The sequence below is a fragment of the Melopsittacus undulatus genome, chromosome 12 (assembly GCF_012275295.1).
Source record: "Melopsittacus undulatus isolate bMelUnd1 chromosome 12, bMelUnd1.mat.Z, whole genome shotgun sequence".
Lineage (NCBI taxonomy): Eukaryota > Metazoa > Chordata > Aves > Psittaciformes > Psittaculidae > Melopsittacus > Melopsittacus undulatus.
This window is the reverse complement of record NC_047538.1, coordinates 17,430,995-17,454,733: the sequence shown is the minus strand read 5'-3', so window position 1 is coordinate 17,454,733 and position 23,739 is coordinate 17,430,995. Positions and strand designations below refer to the sequence as shown.

Sequence of the window (23,739 nt, the reverse complement as noted above, 5' to 3'; positions counted from 1 at the left end):
TATTATTCTGTTGCTTTAACTTTTCTATTAGCTCCTATTTCCAGAACCTTGATAGCACATAGTAAATAAAGGACAATCAAGGAGTATTTAAATGATCTGAAAACTGAGTTCTTTGTCTTAATCATTAGATGTATTCTTGCCAAATATGACTTCATATACAGCTGGTACATGAGACTGAGAAAATGGGGATTCAAACAGGGGGGCAAACTAGATACCTACTCTGGAGCAATTAGGGCTCAAGAGCCAATGAAAGCTTGCTAGCATTTCTTGAAATGTCTATATTAATATTGCTGATGGAAAAACATATGACACTTTTACAGACTTTCTAACCACGACAGGCAGACAGTGGAATACAATGAGATCTAATTTATGTGTTACCTTATGCTTGATGTAAACAACAGCCAAGTAGGAAAGCCACATGGCAAGGTGTAACTAAACAGCAAGTTCAACATGGTACCTCATTTTAAAATATCCATGTTTTGCCCAAGCTTAACTGATTTATTAACTTTCTACAGTTCTTTGTAGAAAATGAGGCATGAACTATGCTGGGGTTTCTACCACCACAGAGCAGAGAACAAGGTAGAGGACAATCTTTGTACCCCTACTTGACTTTTCTACTTTCCTGTATTTACTACAGGATGTTGACCCTTCAGTTTTGAATTCTTTTTTTTTTTTTTTGTAGACTATAGCAGGAGTTTTGCTTGTACTATTATAAATAACAACCAGTTTGGATTTCCATATCATGGTTGGCAATGGTTTTGGGGTGGTTTGTGTCATTTGTTTTTTTGGTTTAAAGGTGTGTTACTGTGTTTGTTTAAGGATGTGTTACTGTGAAGCAACCTGAAAATACTCTAGAGCTCAAGTGCTTTGTTTTTAAGCCTGTTCTACTCCAGAGATTTAACATTTAGCATGTAAATTTATATAGAAAAAAAAGTGACTGCATTACAAAGAAGTAACATACTAATTTTTGTTCTTAATTTAGGTGCCTTGCAAGATCTTGGCCATTCTCCTTCATTTTTTCTTCCTGAGTGCTTTTGCATGGATGCTGGTGGAAGGATTTCATCTTTACAGTATGGTGATCAAAGTATTCGGGTCAGAAGAGAGCAAGCATTTATATTATTATGGAATTGGATGGGGTAAGCATTTAGTAGCTGCTTGGTTTAAGTCTTCTCACAGTAGGACAAGATTATATTCAGAAGCATGGATAAAATTGTCATCTTATGACCATAGTCAGCCTTATTGAGAGTAGGTCTGTTGGATAAGAAAATGCATAATTTTTCTGACTATAATCAGACTTTAAAGTATATAGCCTCTAAACCTAATTCCACTGCAGTAAATTCCATGACCTCACTAGGCCAGATCAGATCCTTAATTACTAAATCAATAGCAGGAGTGTGGGAGGGAGGTCTCACTGCACTGGTATGTTCATTTTTTGGTTCTCACTCACCACACTGGCTTATTGTAGTACTCTGCAAATCATACATAAAAAATCAGCACAGTAGCACAGGGGTATCATAAGACTTCATAGGTTGTTTTGTGCCTTGAAATCATCAGATGAAAAAAGCTGCACAGAGCCTCGGTGTTATGGTTAAGAATAAAAAAGTAGCACTATGACACAGGAATCTCACAGATATCAATTCACAGATTTTTTAATGCAGTAACGAAAGCATAACCTGTTTACTTCCTGAGGAGTCAAAACTGAGTATTTTGTTCCAAACTCTTCACAACCCATGGAAGTCAGCTTGCTGTTACTGTCCTGGAAGTACAGCAGTGATGCTTGACAAACCCCACATTTTAGAAGAAAACCTCATACATGTGAGTCAAAAGGAGAGATGTGAAAAGATAGCAAAGGAGTATCTATGTAATTACAGATAATTTCAAACTATGTTAAACCATGCATTATCTTTCTCCCCACAAATTCATTTTGAAGATGAATAAAACCCAATTATACCAGTAATACAGACCTACTGCAGTCATAGCAAAAGTAGTCAATTCAGTACCAACTGGCACCATGCAGATCTGAGTGACACTAATGCTGTTCACTTTTTTAGATAAATAAATATATACACACATACATATATGTTCATACACATATATTTCAACAGCTGCCTACTTGTCCTGTTTTTTAATATGACATTTTTATTCTGTACAACATTCCTCTTTGGATTTGAAATCTCTTTCTTGGAAGTTCTGTCTAAGGGCAATTTGATACATTCCTCTGATGAACATATCTGCTACACTGAGAAACTTTCTTCTTTGCCCTCATTGTTTCTCTGTGACAAGTTCAGGAGTATCACATACATGTGTCTTTACCTTGGTTGCTCTTAAGGAATGGCCAGTTTGCATGCCAACAATATGCATCTTAAAACTTCAGGTGCTGAAAGCAGTTGAAAGCTGTTTGGCTGAGTTTTCAGTGGACTTGGGTAAAATATCTCCCCCTTCTTTTTTTCCGTTTTTTCCTCCAAAACCACTACTCAAACCAGGCTAAGTGGAATAACTCATCTGTTGCATGCACACAGACCTAAAAGTAAGAGAACCCAGAGAGGCAGAGGGTTAAAGACATTGGAGGTTTGTAGATTCTTTTAGATTGAGTGCTAAATGTAGATAAACCTGCTGATGTTATAGAGGTTTCTTGTGGATTTATTTAATCCAGAGCTCATAGATTACAAATCCAAGTGGATCAAGCTAAAGAAAATGTTCTCACAAGACCCTGAGAACTCTTTCTCCTTCAGAAATGTTATGTAAAAAGACACAGCAGTTTATAAAATAATTAGGAACTGGCACTTAATTCACTGGGGTATTTGCGTATAGCAGATGATTTAATTAACTCAATCAGTCATTAATTACCTTATGAAAATAAATTAATGATTTAGATGTGCTCCAATGCACCTTTACCCTTTTTTTCCTGGCATTTTGTGTAAGGTTTATTTATTGTAAAATGGAAGCAATCTACAAAGTGATTTAGAAGGCATAAGGATAAACATGGCATCTGACTGAGATATGACCAGTACTAGTGCTTCCTTTTATTGCAATAAGATTGCTACCACTCAAATAGTAGTAATTAACACAATGTGTACATAGCTTGTATGTGCATAACCCAATGGAATGTTAAATGTGATTACTAAAAAGTCTCTTCAGTGGTATTTTCAATAATGCTTTGGAGGAAAATGCCTTAGGCCGAACAGTAGATGTATGGAGCAAAATACAGGAGGTACCAGCAGCAGAAGTTTCTGTATCAGTTGTAGCAATGCTGCTCTTGGCAAAGATTGTGTAAGAAACCTGGTGACAAGATCTGTGTCTGAAATGTAGCAAAGCTACTGTTTGAACAGATAGTGGAAGACATCATCCATGTAACAGTAATACACTTCTCTGGGTAAACTTTGCAAAATACCTTTTTTTTCCAAATATTTTAATTTTTGAAAGTACATTCTAATTAATATTCTTACAAGGACTAGGAAAAATATTTTTACTGAAATCCAGAAAATCTACTATGTCACTGGGAAAGCAGTTTGTATTGCTTTATTTTTTCCATATAGCTCCAAGTATTTACATTTGAATTAAAATGTTGAATTTCCTTAATCGTATCTGACATTGTGTTATTGCTGCAAGTGTGTCTAACCATCACTGAAGTAATGTAAGGAGGCAACTGCATTCCAACTTGTTTATCTCTTGACAAGTATCAGGGCAACTTTGAGTCAACAGCACCATAGCTCACTAGCTGGTATGCAAGTCTAATGCTCGTCAGTTGGTAACAGATGTTGCTAAACAATGATGGTTTTAGAGGGATCCACCCAGCACTGTTCCTTACTTAAATGCTTAAAAGGGCACCCAGGTTTGTCAGCTCCCAGCTTTCTCTTTTGTTAGCATACTGGCACTGAAAATGGTTATAAAAGTTTAATTAGATGTTTAATTAGAGGTCAGGTGTCAGTATTGCATTCAGCAGCAGTGTGTGCTCATTTTCTGTGGGGTAGTTTGGGCTGTCCCTTCATGAACTTGATTAAAGGACAATAGTGAGAAGTTATATCTATTGCTAAGTTCCCACATCTAAACAGAAGCCTTGCAAGGCTGGGGGAAAAGGCTAAAAATGATTTATCCTAAAATTATTTTGTTTGGCCTTAAAATTAGGGTACATTTGCATTGAATACAACTGTCAAAAGAAAGTGGGGCATTCTTGTATCGTCCTGAGACCATAATAGATATATGTGTTTTCCAGTATCTAATAAAAATTGATGTTTTTTTTACACTTTGGCTTAGCTGACAAGATGGTTGAAAAAAGTTGAAGATAAGGATGTTGCATTTCCTGTTAGTCAAAACAGATAGCTCATTTCTTCATTCTTAGCTTGTTGAAGTATGAATGCATTTGACTTTTGGAGTCTCACAGGTCCTGGAATAATGGCAGATCCCAGTCTTTAACTTAAAATCCCAGGCTTATAATTCTTATTTAAGCAGAGGCACTGGGGGTAGGTACATGTGTAAAAGCTTCCATCCTCTGTATTAACGACAAGTTGAAACTTGAGGCAATAAGAGGAGATAAGACAAGGAACTCTGCACTGAGTATCACTGATCCTTGGAGAGATACTACTCCTGTAAAATGAATTTAACAGTAATCAGTGAGGCAGGATAGCAAATGTGCACAGTTGATTGAAGTTCCTGTTTATTATCTTTAGTCCCAAGGGTGCTAAAATTACCTCAAAGACGGCAGTTGTCAAGAATTCAAAAGAAGAGCAATTTGAAGAAGGTGATAATATCATAGCTTTAAAACCACCTTGAGATTGATTGAGGGGAAAAAAAATACTTTGTTGCCTTGGTGATTCAGCATAATACACACAGATTATTGTAGCAAGACTTTTCCCACCCACCCATCTGTAGGATACTGATGATAAGAGTTTGTGATACTGGAGAATTTGCTGTGGCACTTTGGCCTTAACATGTTTTCCTATTTCAGACAATCTCCTTTCCTATAGAGACTGCCTCAGAATGAAGAGTTTGTTCTGAGCTGTCAAAAGGAGCTATGTTTCTTTATCTGCTGTTGCTTGCTGTAGTCCCAGACTTCTGCACGGGTACAACATACCACAGCAGAAGAAAATCATAGGAAATTAACTACCACAAAACAAACTGGAGAGTATACTTTCCCCCATCAAGCAAAGTAGATCTTTTCAGTATTGGAAGGAAATATACTTCCATTTGTGTCTAATGCTTAATCTTTCTCTATAAATTACATATTTAGCCTTTTAGAATTAATGTTCTAAAATTGCTTTAAATTGTCTGCCACATGGTCCCTATGACCTGTCTGGGGTTTTGCTGCGTATAGAAGATGCAGAAGCTTACAAAATACAACATTCAGATTTACAGGTATTTTCATTTTAATTTATCATTAGTGCCTCAGAAACATAAAGAAAATGGCTTAGATGTGACGTTTAATGCTGATAAGAGGAACCAGCTGACATTCAGTTTAGACTTCACCCTACTGAATGTATTTGGACTGAGTTCTCAGAGAATTTTGTCTAAGCAAGGATTGTGTTATTGGGCTTCTTGTGCCAGGTAGTAAGAGTTTATGCCTGCTCTGCAGGCTGTACTTCGATGCAGAGTTTGGGAGGCAGCTTTAAATTAGCTGGCCTGAAGAACTGGAGAACTCAAGCTGTGGCATCACGTGGCTCCACGTGGGTTGATTTACCCCATTTAAATGTGATGCTGTATTGCTCTATGGCTGCAGTGCCATAGATCAGCTGCCAGAAAGGTGTACTAGAACATTTTCATCTGTGTTCTGGAAAGCATGGTCTGTTGCACCATAAATTTAGAGATTTGAGGTAGGATTGGTGAGCATGTTTGTAGCATCTGCTAACCAAGAAAACATTCAGGTACTGTAAAATCCCATAACCATAACTGTTCCTTGGATGATAACCAGTGTCAGCACAACACTTTAACATTACCTATTATGGGTGTAGACTAAACTTCAGTGCTCTTACATAATTATTACTGACAAAAGTTTGAGCAAACACACTTACATTTGTGTGTAATATATAATCCATATGAATTCCTTAGTCCAGATCAAATATTACGATCCCCTTAGGCTAAATATATTTTTTCAACCTTTATGGAATTTATCAAATGGTTGTTCCTTAAAGGAAAAGTACTCCAATTTCACTGTTACAAAACCCTGGTTCTTCCTCCATTGCCATTATCCATTAATATCTTGTTAATGCAAAGAAAAGGCAAATACTGCACTATAGGCTGCAGACCATTTTACTCTCACTGAATTAGCAGCTCTTTTTTTACAGATGACTGCTCTATATTTCATCTGCATAAGTTTTATTATCTTCCAAAGGAACTCTGTATTTAATTTTCTTCTTCACTGCCACTTAAAATTGATATGTCATGATAAATCCTTTGAATAGCCAGCACCTGACTTGAGGGAAAAAGCAGGCAGACTGGAAGTACAAAGCAGAGTTAGTTGGACACAGGTATTTTTGCTTGTGTGACAAATTCCCTGCTCTGGGAAGACAACTTGAACCAGAAGTCAAGCAGCACCAATCAAGAACTGGCAACCGAAGATGTGATTGGGAATGTAGACAGACCCATGGGACCTTTCATTCAAGTGGCTCTCACACCCATGGGAGACTGAGTTTCAGCACAAAGGCTTATGTCTGTGCTTAATTGCTCTGTTGAATGTTCTTGATTTTGTTCAGATATGTGTAGGAATTTCCTCTCTTAAATAGATAAATGAGCTTGTAAACTAAAATCTTGCCTTTGCTTAGGTCTCACATAAGTATTACTTCTAAGGGGTTATTCCTGATTTGGACAGGCATGGGAGAGCAGAATCAAGTTCATGAAGATATTAAACTTGATCTGCAGAATGGATTTCAGAGTCTAAGACCTAAGCAATGCCTGTAGATGTTGCTTCTAAACTACTGAGTATCCTTCCTATTTATAAATACAAGGTGCTTCTAGACACAATCATTAAAGAATGAAAATACTTCTCTAAAAATTATAGTTCTGCCAGTACAGGAACAATTTACAGAATTTTGTGAGAATGATACTGGTAAGATTAAGCAGAAATTGCTAGTCAGAGAATTTTATAAAAGCCATGCAGAAAACCTGAAGAATTCAAAAGAAAACTGAAACTTAACCTATCATATATAATACTGTCTCTAGGACCTGGGTATTAAATTCCGTAAGATGATAAAAGCCCAAACTTCACATTTTATTAAATCATACAGGAATTAACAGACAATCATTTAATGTTTAAAATGATAAGATTTTACTATAATCAGAACTGTTGGCAAGAAAAACCTCGCTTCCTCTTGAGTTCCTGGCCAGTGAAGCTGTGCTGAAGTGGCACAACAGACTGTCGCAGAGCTGGGGGCCAGAGGCACGCAGCCCCCCAACAGCAGGGCTGCAATTGTCTGTCTGCCTTTGTGTAATTGGGGTGTAATCCTGTAAAGCACTGCTCCACCTCCAAGGTTGCAGCACATGGGAACTGTCAAAACCCATCTGGAAATACAGCCTAGTTTAAACACTGAAATTTTGTAGAGCTATTTCGTATTTCTGTTAAGGGAAGTCTTGGTTGGGCATCTGAGTGGGATGTGAATTTGCTTCTGTCTTTTCATAAACATCTCCCATTGCTGCATGTGATGCTCTAGATAACTAAATGTCATAATTTCTGGCCTCCCGCCTGCTAGCCATGCACCCATGGGAGAAACTCAACTCTGTTTTCTAGACAGTTCTGAATTCTTGAGCAAGGTGCACTTATTTGGGGGAAAGTGGCTAAAATACGTGTGCTATTGCTTACAGGATATCACTGCTTGAATAGCAAGAGACAGAAATTACCTGAGCAAAAAAAACAGGCAGAAAAAGGACTATGAATCTCAATGAAATCAGCAGTAATTCATTTTAACTGTTAAACTAGTGCTTTATTGAAAAGTCATTTTTTCTGACATTAATTGATTAAAACATATTGTATTACACAGCTGCAGGAAGATGTCAAGTTAGACTTAATTCTAAAATTACTCTGAGCTGCTCTGTCATCCATATGAAATCTAACTGAACTTGCAGGGTTCACTGAAGATGTACTTTTGTTACTAATATTGCCCCTGACTTTGCTTTTTTTTGCAGGCTGCCCACTGGTGATTTGTGTAATTTCTACATCAGCGTCCCTAGACAGCTATGGAGAAAGTGGCAAGTGAGTATGGAAATGTCTTCACTCTGGGTGCAGTAAGGATGAAAAATCTGATGGGGAGAAAACCCTGTAGTTAAACAAGGGCCCTGTTAAGTACAGTTCTAGTTCTACAAGATCCTGCTGAGGAACCGGTCAGGCAGCCGGCAAAGAACAAGTGTTGTATAGGCTTATTCTTAGACCTAGAAACCTCAGGTTTGCTTTTCACTGCTGAGATGATGCACAAAAGCTCCTGAGATGTTTTGCCTGTTTTTCCCTCTTGATGCAGAGGTGTCAGATCTCCCACCGTGAGCACCCTGTTACCCCCCGCACAGAGGAAAGTGCAGGCCAGAAGACTTTTAACAAGATGGCAGTAACCTTTGATTGAAGATACTTAATCTTTTGAAGAAAACTACAGTTAAACACCTGAAGACCTAAAATGGATAGTGTTAAAATTTTGATAATTAGTTAAGCTCCTTTCTAATTTGGGAAGAATAAGGCAAATTTATCTGAAAAAAAAACCAACCCAAAAGCAAACCCAAACCCACCACAGGTGTTTTTTTCCTACCATAATATAAGCAAAAGATTTGGAGCAAGGGTTATTTTGTGTGTGGCAAACTAGCTTGCGTCATCACTGCTGCAAGAAAGACGTGTGAAGCTGACAGCATGTTTCCCAGCCTCTTCCTCACCACCAGCCAGGCAAGGCAGGGAGAGCTTCAGTTTGTCTCCTGCTACAAGTGACAGTGCTCGTGGCACTGTAATGACTGCCTGTGATACAGGGTACAGGAACAGCAAATAGCAAATAAAATGTTTCCCTTCTTCCCATCTTTCCGCCCCTAACACAATTTGAAGGCGTGCTGGGGCAGATAGCTGTCATTGACTCTGCAAGATCCAAATCAAAGTGAGATCCTGCCTCAGATTCTCTCTGTGAAGGGAAAGGCAGCTTCTTACTGATGCTCTGTCATGTTTCTTGCTTTTAAAATCATCAGTCTTCTTGCAAGCTCTTTTAGGCTTTTTTTTTCTTAATTAAGAGCATTACTAATTAATTGACCATGTGTTCCATCTAAAATCATTCTGATTTTTCCCTGCAGCTGCTGGCTTTCACTAGAGAATGGAGCAATCTGGGCTTTTGTGGCACCAGCGTTGTTCGTAATCCTGGTAGGTAAAACTGTGGCTGCTGCTTCCTTATTCCATGTCTGTGTCAGCCCTACAGCAGAACTTACTGAAGGTCTGATGCCAAGCCAGTGACATAGCAGAGATGAATGGTCCAAAATTACTTTGTTCCTCACACAGTTTTTTGTGGTGTTTACAGTTGTGTATTGGTATATACATATTAATTCTCACACTATCCCCAGACAAAAATACAACCTAAAATACTGTGACAACCCTCTTGTGAAACAGGCCTGTCTGGGACATTAATAACTGTGTGGAACCAGGTAATATGGGTCTTTTTAATAATTCTCTGAAAGTTCCTCAAAAGAACAAACTCTGTGACTTGTGTTTCTTATATACCAGTAAAAGTTGAAAGATCACTTCCACCTCCCTGGTGTTGGAAGCTTTTGTGAGTGCTCTTAGTAGAGATGCTCATCAGCAGTTTGCAAGCAGTTGGCAGCTAGGAGGAATGGATTAAAACAACGGTTAAAAAGGAGTTGTCACCTTGGGGGAAAGCTCGGGGGGAGGTAACAAGCCTCCTCCAGACTTGTCTCATTACAGTGATTAGGAATTTGCACTATCCCTCTGATTTTGAATTCAGTGTCAGGTATAGCAGTTTGTCCTGCTGAGCAAGCAGGGCTGTGAAGGTGAGTCAGGTGGCTGCCACAGATGCCTCTGCCACCTATAATGAACATCATCTTTCCAGGGGAGGGTGCAGGTTCAGGGCTCCAGTGCTAATACATGAAGGCTCTACAGCAGTTTAATTATGTCCACACATTATATTACGTGAATTTTAGCCTAATCACAGTGATTACCTAAGGAGCCAGTGGTGTTTGCAGGGATTAAATGGGAGATTATTCCTCTTCAGCACTATTTCCAATACTTTAATTGATCAGGCCATCTACGATTTTTGCTGCAGGTTATAATGTCAGAGTGACAGTACGAACATGGAAAAGACTTTGTGTAGATTTTAAAGATATGAGCCCAAATCTAGACCAGAGTGTGCCTGCTGTGGTGTTTGAGGAAGGTCAGATCCTGACTACTTACATGAAGGAGCATCAAGAGGAGCCACTGATTGTACCTTGCATTTCCTTAAGAAAGCTAGGATTTCAATTGAAGCACATAGAAATTTCCCCAAATTTTATTACATGGAAAAACCCCATAAATCGTGCTCAGAAGCCAAAGGAAGAAAGGGGAGCTATCCATAGAGAGCTAGTGTTTCCCATATTTCTATAATTATTTGGCTGGCTTTTTCCTGGCAGAGAGTGAAATCAGCCTCTTTTATATGCAGCCCAGTCCAGCATCTTCCACCCAAGATACTGCCCCTGAAAAGCCAGGCTGAATAAGAGTACTGAAAAAAATCATAGTTGCTATAATGATAATGGAAATTGTCTCATGTTAGCATTTTAATTAAATTATTAATACAACACTTCAAAGTCCCTGCACAATAAGGGCAGGTTTCTTTTACCTAAGTGAAAACATGTGTTTAAATAAGAAATGTTGATCACTGGATTAGAGCTGGCTAAACAGCTCTGGACATTGTTGCAACAAACTTAATCTGTTGGCCTGTACCTTGCACTTTCTGTATGTGAGTTTGTATTCAATGATATTTAGATATTGATGACTGGAGAGCAATTAAAATAACCTAATATTCAAATGCCTCCTTCTCACATTAGCACTCCCTTTCTGGCCATCCTTTAGCAGCAAGGGAGGAAATGAGATGCAGTGAGTACAATCAGGTCTTTCCCAGCTCTCTCCAAAGATAGTATTAATCACAATATGCCAGATAGTGCAAGGATTACTCACCTGACTGAGCACAGCCTTCAACAGTTTGCATGTGTATCTGCTTGCCAGTGAAAGTAAGGGTTTGCCTGTCTGGCTCTCACTTATGATATATAGCATTTGTGCAGTTCAAGCTATATTCTTGTAGGGATACAAATATTTTGAGAAGGAGAAAGAGTGATCTCACAAGGTTGATCCATGTAGAGCAATTTGTTAAATAGTGTAATCCCAGCTCTGCCCAGAATAGCAGCAAGCTAGCTGACAAATTATTCTCTCTGGGCATTGAATATGCGAGCTGAAAAATGTGCTAGTGCCTATAGGGAAATAAGGAAGCTAAACACTATTTTGTGTGTGTGCCTGCGCTCTTTAAATAACAAATCAGCTACTAGTTGCATGAACTAGTGTTTAGCTCTGAAAATGCTTCTCAAAAAGCAGGTTTTGACTACTTCCATCCACAGTTTCTCTCTGCCAAGAAGAAAGGATTATGCTGTGAAGAAAACAGGGGGACTGCTCTTTTCAACTCCCACTCCCTAGAGACTAGGCAGACACAGTCTACTTTTGTCCTGCCACAGGCAATATAGACATCAAGGAGCCTTCAAACAGAATGATGTGGTAGGAGTGTAACTGGGAAAAAAATACTCACACATACTTTTCTAGGGAGTAATTCACAGAACCTCACAGCCCTATATGGATTCCCATACCCAAAGTGCTCTTTCCTTGGGTGTTGAGTCAAGGGATATGATGAAGGAAATATTTCCTTCTATGAGGAGGACTTTTGGCTTCTACCTGCATCTAAAGGTTTAAAGATCACTCTCTCACACACAACACTCAAGCCTCTACATTCTCTTAAGGCATTTATGCAAAAAAATTATTGCTATTAATTTGAAGACCAAGCTAAGCTCAGTCAGTGTTGGCCTCGGACATGCCTTCAATGGAAAAAGAAACTTGATAAAGCACCTGAATGTTTGGAACAAGACATTACATCTCTGGCAGAAGGCTTTGTTTGTTATCAACCATCTGCTGGCTTGGTCTGCTTCCATAGATATGGCAGAATTAAGGAAATTCTGTGGAAAGCATCTGTGTACAGGGAACAGTGCGTGTGCTGCAGGCAGTGAATGGTCCATTGTGGGGGAAGATACTGGGCTGTAGTGAGAAGTCCTTTCTGCTGTTTTCTCTGTAAATAGTTATTTGTCTGGTGTGTTTTACAAGTCTTACAGATAAACAACATTTTTATAGAGCTAAATGATTTTCATTAGCATACTGTAAGGGTTTCATGCTGTGGGGGATTTGTAACTACTGTTTTCAGATGGGACTCCAAAGAACTGGAGGCCCAGGCTGAGCTTGCCATCACTGACTTTAGTTGGTACTTGCTTATGAGCATGCAATATATAAAAGAAATTCTCTCCCTTATACCTGCTGATCATACCTGATTAAGTTCTCTTCCTCCTGGTATTTATTCATACCTTTATGTACCACTGCAGAATTATGACGACTTCTGTATGCTGAGAGTCTAACTCTGCATGTAAGACCACTGATGGAAAAGTGACAACTTATGTCCCTTATTAGACATCACAGGAAAGGGTGACAGAACTGGACCTGTAGTGTTTAAAGGCCCCGAGATGGTAGGATTCCTTAGAGTCATTGAAATCAAGTACATAGCTCAGTGCTGTGGTGGATTTGAGCACAAATAAACAAACCACAGCTACTAAGTCCCTCAGTTACACTGTTTTAAACTTAAATTCATTTTGTTTTAAGATTAAATTTCTTAACAGGAAAGCATGTGACATTTTTTGAACACGGGGACAGACTGTAAGAAATTAAAAATTAAGGATTAATATTAGGAAAGAGGAGAAGTCAGGGATCTGTTACATTTTATGAATTATTGTGTATTTCCAACCTCGAAATTTTGCTCTGCTATTCAGCTCTGACTGGTGTGATACTACATGCATTAACATGAAATAATGTACACAGAAGTCTAAAATAACTCAATTTAGTCTATTCCATCTGTAGTTGGAATTGCTCAGGGATAGCTAAAAGTGGAATCAGTCTTTTCAAAAATCTTTTTAACATTGATCTATTTTAATCAAGTAGCTGTGTTTGGAAATGCAGAATACCCAGTAATTGCCGATCTGCCCAGCAATGGGCTGCAACTGCAACAGCTTGCAGCAGTGGTGTGCAACCACTGCAGTAACAGTAAGGATCAAATTAACTCACGCCATGAGCGAGTTATGTTAAACCTCAGATTGGAAGAGTCAGTTATAATTCCTTGTCCCATTGCCCGAAACTGAAGTGGAGCCTAAAACAGTTGTGGTTTTAGAGGAAAGCTGGTCAATGGATTTAATTAAGGCAATATGTTTTATTCTTGTTTATAGCTCCTTTGTGCTGCCAAGCCTTTTCTTGGCTAGGATGCAACACACCACATCAGAGGGTTTTATACATGGGATTTCTGTACTGTACTAAAGAAGAAACAAAAATCTCATGAGACTTGGAGGAAATCTAGGTTGAAACCCTTGCAAAAAAAACAAAAACCAAAGTGAGGAAGGAATCTGTCTCACTGTATCTGGTCTGTCAACATTTTGATGAGGGAAGAGGTCCTTTTTACCTCTTTAACTCTCTTCCTGATCTGACAATTTTCAGTCATATGAAGCTGTCACTAGAGTAAGCCCGAGCTCCCTGATGTCATTGGGATCTTTCCATGGGCACTGGTGGGCTTTGGATCAAGCCAGCAGTAAGGGAACTGGCAGCTCTTGCTGATCTCACAGAGATCTGCAAGGGGCTGGGGTTGGATAAGCTGCCTTGAAAGAAATCCTGTGAGTTGGGAAACAAGCAGTGATGTTCTGAGCTAGTTTTTTTTGTAAGTAGAGTGTGGCCAGTACCTGCAAGCAAAAGTGTTCTTAAGTTCCTGTGTAATTTAGGCATAGCAACTGTCAGGTAATGTGGGCTTTCAGAAGAGTAAGAGACAGAAGCTGTTTATAGTTTCCTTATCTAAATGTTTATATTCTTCTAGTTTGAACATTCTGATACTGGTTAAAGCACAATGGGTGTTTCATCAACTAAGCATTCTCCCATTCAAATCACTGGCAAAGTATTTACATCAGATGCCAAAAAAAATCACTGGAAGAACAATTCAGTGGCGGTGTTTTGGTTTCCCATTAATAAGAGCAGTGGAAATACCTCCATGCTTTACTTAGTGAAACATTAACAAAGACAGACATTTGTAGCTAATCTCTTTGTTTAGGCTGGATGGGATAACTGTGGTTTCTTAAAATACCTAAGCCAAAATTTTTAAGTAGTTCAGGAAATCTAACTATAGAACTTGGGAACTGGATTGTAATGGTTCCTTGCTAATTTTACAAGTACATTGGTTTTTATCGGCAGTGGGAGCACAATGTTTCCTTCTCATCTTTAAATGTATTACTTATGCTCCCTGGAAAGACCCGTATTAACACTGACTGCACAAGAGAAACTCCAGGCCTTTTTATATTTCCACTTCAGGACTTGCAGAATACCTAGGAAATTAACTTTCAATTTAATTTCTTTTATATGAAGAAACTAAAATTCAGCCAGAAATGCTGAACATTTTGTGCTTTAGAAAACCATCAAAGTTTTCTCTCCTTTAGGACTATCCTGCTTGTGCTGTTTTCATGACCAGATTTTAGGTTTCATGTCCAGTACAGTGAGAATTTACAAGATGCTGAGTGTTCAGGTGTTGGTGCTGATCATTCACAAATTTCACTGGCTTTTGTGAGATGTAGGAAATTTAGAAGTTGAAGAATGAGGCTTCACTTTTGGGGAAGAGTATCTTAATGTATATTATTTAGTCATAACCTGTATATTTTAAAAAATGCTATGCAGAAAGCAAAATCTAGGAGTATATAAAAAGAATTGGGAATGGAAGAAAGCATTAGGGTTTAGTGAAGCTGGCAGGAGTGTTTGCAGTCATCAGACAAAGGGGTCCTGGACTGTGCCAGGCTGAACTTCAACTGTCAGTGAGACACCCACAAGGAGGTGTCAAAATGGGACTAATAAAGTGACTGATACTCTGGATAAAAGAATAGAAAAGGCTGCTGAAAGAGAGTATGTCAGGAAAGAAGTTAAGGGTGTAGAGAGGCATTTTCTGTGTAATTCCCATGAAAGCTGGAGTAATGATTATGATCATTTGGTCAATGTGTCAGAAAATTGGACAGTTTGGAGAAGAGAGAGAAGAGAGAGTTCAACTTGGTCAGGTTCCTCATTTGCTGCTTCAGTCAATGTGCATATTTAGCATATAAATGGGTTTCTCAAAAATGCTCGTTACCACCTCAATAAATTTACGAAAGTTATTTACGAAATATGATTTGGTGGGAATAGGGAAAATGATCCCAAGGCCATTGATCTCGCCTCTCATTCATCTCTGTAAAGCTGACTGAACAAGTACACTTGTAATTGAAAGGCTGTCAAGTTCCACAGGGTATTCTTTGAACAGGCTAAAAAGCTGTGGCAGAAATGAACTATCACAGCTATGCTCCTACTTTACACAGGTGATCTGCCCTTAGAAATCTAAAATTAAGAGTGGTCAGAGCTGAAACATACCAATGAAACCATTGCTATCAGGCATTTTGTAACTCACCCTCTCTTTCTCAGAATTACAATATACGTGTCAAAATAGGATATGGGGATTGAATTTTAACTGAGCAACAGCACTATTTTAAATCTTCTCTTTTTGTTCTTTAGTTCAGCATAGTTTTGTCTACCCTTGTTCTTAACTTGATGCTAAATCTCAGCTTTGCAGAGGATGTGTAACTTCAGACAGGAAGGGGAAAGTGCATCTTGCACCTTCACGTTTTCTCCCCTTTTTTGCTTTAAACCCAAGGTCCTTGCACAGCAAGACAATCTTTGTCACATTTCCTTTAAGTGGTAAAGATTTTCTTCTTTATTCACCTGTGATGCCAGAGCAAACTCTCTTTTGTTAGATATTTTCAGCCTTAGTCTTTTTAAGATTTCCTACTTTTCTGGTGGGAGTTTTTTCATTTCGTTGATGTTTCTGCTGGACCTGACATCAAAAAGAGCAGAGCAGAGCTTTTGAAGAGCAGAGTTCAGGTTTAACATATTTTCCTCGTTGCTTTTTTACAATAATCTTGTGCTTAAATTGCAAACAGACTTCGGTAAGAAACAGGAATTGCTGACTGGGAAGTGCTTTCTAAAGTCTGTCCACATGCAAACACAAAACCAAAGAGCATGCAGACACTTGCCCCTGCTCACTGAAGTTTCTGTCCGATTTGTCAGCTGGTGGTAGACTGTTAAGGTATTTATTTGTACAGTAGTGATGCTGAGCACTTCTTTAGCTGTGAAGCAATCTATCAATCTAGCCTTACCCTAGACAGGCAAGGACTGTTCCTGAAGGAAAGAAAGCACAAGCAGAAACAACCCCCTGCAGGAAGAGGGAAATCCACTGACAAGAAAGAGCCAAGCTTTGCCAGTCCAAAGTTGGAAACTTCTTTTGCCAAATCAACACAACATCACAGAGTTCCTATTTCCTGTTGTATTTGTACAATACATTCTGAGGGCAGTTTGCACCTCTGACACTGTCGATACTTACTGTCCTAACCAGGTCTTGTTCCTTCTTCTTCAGGTCAATATTGGTATTCTCATTGCTGTCACAAGAGTTATTTCAAGAATCAGTGCAGACAACTACAAGGTCCATGGAGATGCCAATGCCTTCAAGTAAGTTTTTCTCATTCAAATTATATTATAACTAGTAATTTCACACTAGCAATGCTGTATCATCCAGACATGTAGCATGGAGTTCTCCCAGAACACTGATATCTATCCTCTTCAGTAAAAGGCAAGTAATGTTAAAGACAGCATGTCATTCTCTTCAGTGCAGCCAGTTAATCTATATTCTCTGAAAGCCAAAGGCAACACAGGATGAAACCTGTGGTTCACCATGAGCTAAAGTGTTTTTTTGCTTATTACAGTTACCAGCATTTGTTGATTCATGGTCTGTCCTTTTGTTAATGGAGGATTCCGTCTTCCTGCTGTATTCAAAGATAAATCTCACAGAGCATCATTAATCTGTACTGGGTATTGCAAATATTCTGCTCCTTCAGAGGATAAACCTTGCTTCTAGCCCTCTTTCAGCATAAAAATTAGGCATATGCTTATCTTTATGACTCTCTGGGTACTGAAAAGCGCACAGACTTATCCTGGATTTAAATGTGTGCTTAAATTCAAGTGGGTCTCTATATCAAGGTGCTTTGGGCTTCTTGGGATGATGGCTTCACTGAGAGTGTATCATCTTTAAAATACTAGCAAGGCTAGAGGGGAAACATAAGACAGACATGTCATTGTGTGCATATACAAAAGGGAAAATTCTGATTTCTAAAAGCCACAGAGTTGCATATGTATCAAGACATAATTTTATACACTGATTATAAAGTAAGATGCTGAATATTCCGTTTTGTATTTTGTTATCTTCTAAAGATGCTTTAGTCCAAATATAAAAAGGAAAAAAGGATATTTTATATAACTCAAGGAATATGTAACTTAGGCAGAAGGAAAATGTGATGATGTGTTTAATGATTCTGAGTCACAGGCTATTGTATGGTAAGGATTTGGTGCCACTGCTCTGAAATGCTATCGTAAAGGATAATTTTTATGCTTGGATTACTTATGTAATTTTTAAAATGCCATGAAGTTTTAACTATTGTTGACAGTTACCTAATTTAAGTTAATTTAGTTAATGTAAACTTACCGAACAGGAAAAGAAAACCAGTAAATAAGTCTACACAAAAATCTATAAGCTAATTACATTGTACTGAAACAAAAAGACTGGGAATTAAAATGATAGTTTCAGGTTTGGCTGAGTCCCTGTGACCTTCAGAAACACAAAGGAAATTAGCCCCTTAGGAAGCAAATAACCGTATATTGTCAATGCCAATTTGTATACACTATTAGAATTGAGAAGACAAAGGAACAACCTCCATAAGTACAATAGGAGCTACACAGATTTCTCTATGTACTTAAATATTTCCTTATTTCTATTATGAATAATTGATTCAATGCATGCTGTAACCTGCACACTAATACATATTCATTTTTTCAAAGAAAACTATGTGTATGTATGTAAGTAAAACAGTTTAAGAGTGGTTGGTCTAGGAGTAAGATGAAATCCATTTAATCAGGAGTATATGTTCTTAGTTCAAATATTATCACTATAGATTTGGAGTGCCGGAGCTCTGTACTGAAAATGTGACTTCTCCAAGCACCCTGGTTGGAAATGCTCCTTGTGCCAGTTAGTTTTTAAAATACAGATTAAGGTTTTGACCTAAAAAAATAGAGAAAAATGATAATCAGTGGGAAGATACATCTGGACCCATTCAGTGGTTAATTTGCTCTGATAGAACAGTTTTACTCACAGAATTAATTCAATAAAATATAACTGAAGGTAAACAATATAATACAGCAGAACATACTCTTCTTCTGTAGATCTCATTATAGAAAGGGGTCCTCAGAAGAAATCTGAAATGAGAAGGGCATAAAGAGCTGTCCAAATCAGAGAGTTTATAGCCTGATCCAACATAGTGGTGAGGCATGATGAATGAAGGGTTTCATGTAGAGGATGTCATGGACAAAGTTGGTCTGTTAGAAAAAAGATAAATAGAAGGCCTTTGTAACACTGGAATTCATTTTCTTGCCATAAGCATTCCTCATACAGGTGGGAAGTTTACATGTGCATTGTGAAATCATTCTGTCTGGGGTACCTTTTCCCAAAAAAAGAACAAAAAAAAAAAAGAGGGTTCTGTTCTGACAGTTGCATGGGACAAGGTTTTTATAGTGAAAAACACCCCATACTCCCAACCACCACAGGATCCTAGATGTTGATTAGAGGCTGTCAACATGTGAGAGTGGATAAGCACAGCCAAACTTAACAGTGACAGCACAGAGAAAACAGAAAATCACAACAAGCCCTGTAGTTTGTGTCATGTCACCGTCAGCAGGGACTGCAGGGTAGGTTTTGAATCAACAAGTTCAATTGGATTAGGGAGGAATCACTTAAGACTGCAAAGTGCTTTGTGTAATATAAGCCTTAAATAAAGGGCCTGTCAGGCATCCATCTGAATAGTGCTGTTCCTGGTATTAGCTATGGGGAAGCTACAATATGTTAGAATTTATCAAGCACTTTTTAGAAACAGTTGAATTAAAATGGCACATAGTGACTTTAGTGAGACAAGAAAGCACTTGTCACCTTGTTGCAGTTGTTTGCTGTGGGGCAGTGGTGCATAAAGCAGAAGTGGTTTCTTTAGGGCTGTGTTCAATGGCTTCAGAAAGCCAGACAGAAAACGAGAATTGCAGTGTGAGCAGCTGAGGAGGGGAAGCCTGCTCAACACAATAAACTTGAGAGGGACAAAAAGAGGGATTCTGGTGCTGTCTTTTCTGTCTGGAATGAAATTTAAATGGAAAGCACAATGAGAAACAGTAAGTTGCTGTCTGTAACAATTTGGATGACAGCACTTAAACAGCAGGGTTTCGAAGTTTATGAGTGATGATGAACTGAAAGGCGTAGCAGGACTGGCTGAAGAACAGTGCAAGTGCCTGTGGCAGGAGCGTGAGGGAGGTGCCAGGACCAGTTTGTCTTCCTTTGGTAACTCCAGCCAATATTCCTGTCTGCCTTAAGCTCCCGAGTAAGAGGCCTCACTCACACTTGCAGCTGTGCTGAGTTCAAAGACAAACAGCATTGTAGTCTGAAAATGCCAGCCTACAGGTTTTACAGAACAGGCTCATCATCAGGCTCACTCTGGCCAGGCTTTGCTGCCAAAGGAAAAGTTTAAACATGCTAACCAGGACTGGCTTCCCTTTCTGCTGGCAGCCTGGGTGGGACAGCACCTAACCTGGATTTGTCCTCTCTAGCTCCAGAGCTTAGTAAAGCCAACACCATCTCCACTGGGACTCATCATCAATACAAAACCTTCTGCTTTCCGCCATGCAGTTCATTCAGTCTGTTAAATCTCACTTGCCTTAAAAGTTCCATTTTCTCCCCAGACACTAGGGAAGGAAGCCTAGACTGCCCTATTTGTACTTGGATACCATCTCCAAGCACATCTCAAGGCAGATGTGATAACTTGTACCTCTGAGGTCATCAACCCATAACTTACCAGAGATTACCTTAGGAAATTACCAGGACAAAGATGCAGTTATGAGCCATGATGATATCAGTTAGAAAGGATATTTATTGTTAGAGAAGTGCTAGTACTGGAGCATATTTAGTTTCCCTCAAGATTAAGTTACTTGGCAACACAAGTGGATATTACCAACAGGACTTGTTTCTCTTGGCAACAGACAGCAATAAACTGATGTAATTATTTAGAGTAATTGTTCCTGATTTTCCATATGGCAGCAGGTCCTGTCAAATGCTGACTCAAATGTGACTACAGAATATGCATCAGGGTGAGCCAGTGCTCTGCTTTGAAGGCCGCATCTGTCAAACTTCATGTTTAAAAGCCAAAACAGAAAAGGAAGCTGTGAACAAAATTCATTTTTTTTCATCATATAATTAATTTTTATTTATCTTCCCTATTTACATTTCACCCGGAATAAAGTGCAGTGTGTTATCAACTGCCTGACCTCATCAGGTTCAGGCATTGCTTGTCACAGAGGAGATCTCAGACAGCATCTTGCTGGAGATTTTGTTCTAGTTTCAGAGATACTGGTGTGGACATGTCTGTTTGTTCAGAGTAAAGAATAACAGCATCCCCAAAATAAAATATGGTATTAATTCAAGAAGCAGCATAAGAGTTAAGTTTATATGGTTAATAAGCTGCAAAACACCCAGTAATTTAAGGCAAAATTAATACAATTAATAATCAGTGCGTGATCAGAGATGATTATAAATGCATAACAGAGTCTTGTGACAATCCGAACAGTAAGTACTTGTTGGTGAAGGAATTTTTGCATGTGTGTGAAAACAGTCACTTTTTTAGTCTCTGAAATTTTATTCTGCAAGTGCAGTTTACTGTTAAGATCTGAGCAAAGAACTGGTATTAGCTCCTATTTATTACTTGATTTTGTTTAAGAACACTTTTTTTGTATTGTTTTTGCAGCATACTGAACACAAGCGCTTTCACTTGGTTGTGATTGATTATATTAAAACCTTTTATTAGATGATCAGCTATTGACTCTCAGCAAAACACTTTTGTGTAACAATTCAAATGCTGCTTTCTGAGAATGTTTTGCATCCAGGGAACAGATTTTCCACCAAAAGCAAATTTAAATGTTTTAGCTTATAAAATGCTGAATCAAGTGTCTTGAAACATTTAAGTGCACGCATACAAAGTTTAGTTGCATTAGCCATTCTTCTGTTAGGGAAACAATTAAACATATATTTGAGTTTATGTGTATGAGTAGTTTCTCTAATGCAAGTAAAGCAGATTAATGGAATTGCTCATGTGCTTGAAAAGGCACATGATTACATATCTCAGTTATGGACCATTTGAATTATTTTTCTTACTTATTTCTGCTGCATGTAAAGTCTTAATTGAACTCAGTGCATTCATTAACTCTTATTGGGACTCACAGAGCTTTTGTCTTGCTGCTTTACTCCTTTAAAGTCCATTGCTATGTTTAGCTGGGAAGTTATTCTCTGTCACAGTGAGAAAAGATATCCAATGCTGACAGTGTTTTGGAAATGTGCACATTTCATTTCCCATGGGGAGAGCTCTTCCCCGATTGAGTCTATCACAGGTAGTTGTTTGATTACGTGAGTTACGCATCTTCTGGATTACAAGGGTTAAAGTATAGTAATACATTTCAAAGATCTTAGTTTTGCATGAAGACTAATGTTAATCATGAGAGGGAGAAATGCAAAGCACATCTCTGCTGCAGGAATAGCAGTTTTAGTCTAGAAACAGATACCACTCTGGCCACACCACTGCACGTTCCCAGCCAAGGTCACTTTTGCATTATATTGTCTAGAAGAGACAGTCTCGTTAATTTTCTTGACTAAATTGCCAAGTCCAAGTCTTACTGAATACTTTCTCATTGCTTGCTCTGAAATGGCCCAATGAGTTGGAAAAACCTCCATCTTTTTTCTAAAGTGTACACTTGGAAGCTGATGAACCAGCAGTGATAGCTATCATCAGCAGCCACAGAGAAAGCAATTACAGCAAAATTAGAGATAGTTTTTAGCTTTTTACCATTCTTCTTTCTTTCATTTATATTTCCTTCATCCCCCAAAGCTTAATCTTCACTCAGTAAAATAATAAAACAGCCTCTTAGTTCTGTATTAGGTGAAGGAAAAACATTTTTTCTGCTTAGTTAAATTAATGACTGAAAATCGGAACAAATGGCAGTAGCTGCAGTGCACAGGAGCAAGGAAAACTCAGCAGGGCAAGCAAGTTATGTAAGATCTTGGGTTAGTCTGTTCAGCATTTTTTAATATAGCATCAGCCACTCAGCATGAAACTGAAAGCAGAGTATTTGGGTGTAATGCAAATCCCATCCTTACTTTGGTTATTTGAAAACAAGCTGTACAGAAGGATTTTGTCTTTGACAGATACAAATACAATAGGGCTGTCCTCCAGCAGCTCCTGATGCCAGACATCTGTATGGTTTAACCGTGTAATTGACCATTCTAAAGCACTTTGCAAAGCCATCTATTATATCCCTGCAGCAGACTGAATGTACTGTGGCAAATTGCTCATCCGTTTAATCAATGATCTGTTCCATGCCATGACTCTGCATCACTGTTTCACTGTATTTATAAACATGCTGCCCGCCTCTAAGCTTAGTGTGTAGTGCTGATGGTTACGGTGCTTTCACCATCAGGCATTATTCTGCAAGATCCTGTGTATTTGTTGTTTAGTTCTTGTGAGTCCATTCCTGTTTTGTGTCATTCGGTTTCCAAGGACTTCTCTTCCTAAGGATTCTCTGCAGCCCTTCATTGTCACAGAACTCATTTGTCAATCACAGCACTTGTTCAAAGCTCTCACAAGAGCTCTCCTGCCAAAGGAGATACCATCATCTCCTTCCACAGCTGAACTTCACCCCTTTGTGAGACCACTAGAGAATTTCTTTTTCTTCTTTTTTTTTTTTCCCTTTCCAAGAGGGATGAGGAGCAGGTTATTATAATCTTCAAACTCTTTTGAAAGTCTATGGGGATTTAAAATCCATAGCATTAGAAAATCCTTTCTGTGCCTTTCTGGGTGGCAAATGCTAGACTATAACCCTCAGATAAATGGAATCCCTTGCTTTTGTGTGCTCTGCTGAAGGGGAATAGAGCTTTTCCCATTTGCTGAAGGAGAGCAGTGTGACAGGCCAAATCTGCTTCCAGCAATTCCTTTCCTTGACAATTTCTAATTGTAAGGAAGAGTGTTCACTGAACATGACTTCAAACAGCATGAGCGATGCATCTCACGGAAACTCTTGGTAGGAGGAGAACTGACTGGCAGTAAAGAAAATAATTAAAATTAAAGTATTAAGCAATGACAATTAGTGAGTTCAAGTGCTTCTGCCAATGATAATGTCTTCAATCTAATTAAATTTTGGCTCATTGAATATGACAAATACAAACGCAATTTGGGTATCTCTTTATTAGATTCAGAGTTTTAGACTAAAAATAACATGGGTCTGAATGTTGCCAATGAGAGTATTAATGAGGAAGTGCTAATCTTTTAGCA

General features: G+C 38.5%; 1 protein-coding gene across 1 annotated transcript in view; it reads left to right on the top strand.

The window, feature by feature from the left end:
• ADGRD1 (adhesion G protein-coupled receptor D1) overlaps positions 1-23,739 on the top strand; it is a 143,510-nt gene that overhangs the window by 100,707 nt on the left and 19,064 nt on the right. Inside the window, exons 19-22 of the mRNA XM_031047898.2 lie at positions 983-1,136; positions 8,113-8,179; positions 9,244-9,310; positions 16,698-16,789. Of these exons, the coding sequence (XP_030903758.2) occupies positions 983-1,136; positions 8,113-8,179; positions 9,244-9,310; positions 16,698-16,789 (380 nt within the window). The remainder of the gene's footprint in view (positions 1-982; positions 1,137-8,112; positions 8,180-9,243; positions 9,311-16,697; positions 16,790-23,739) is intronic.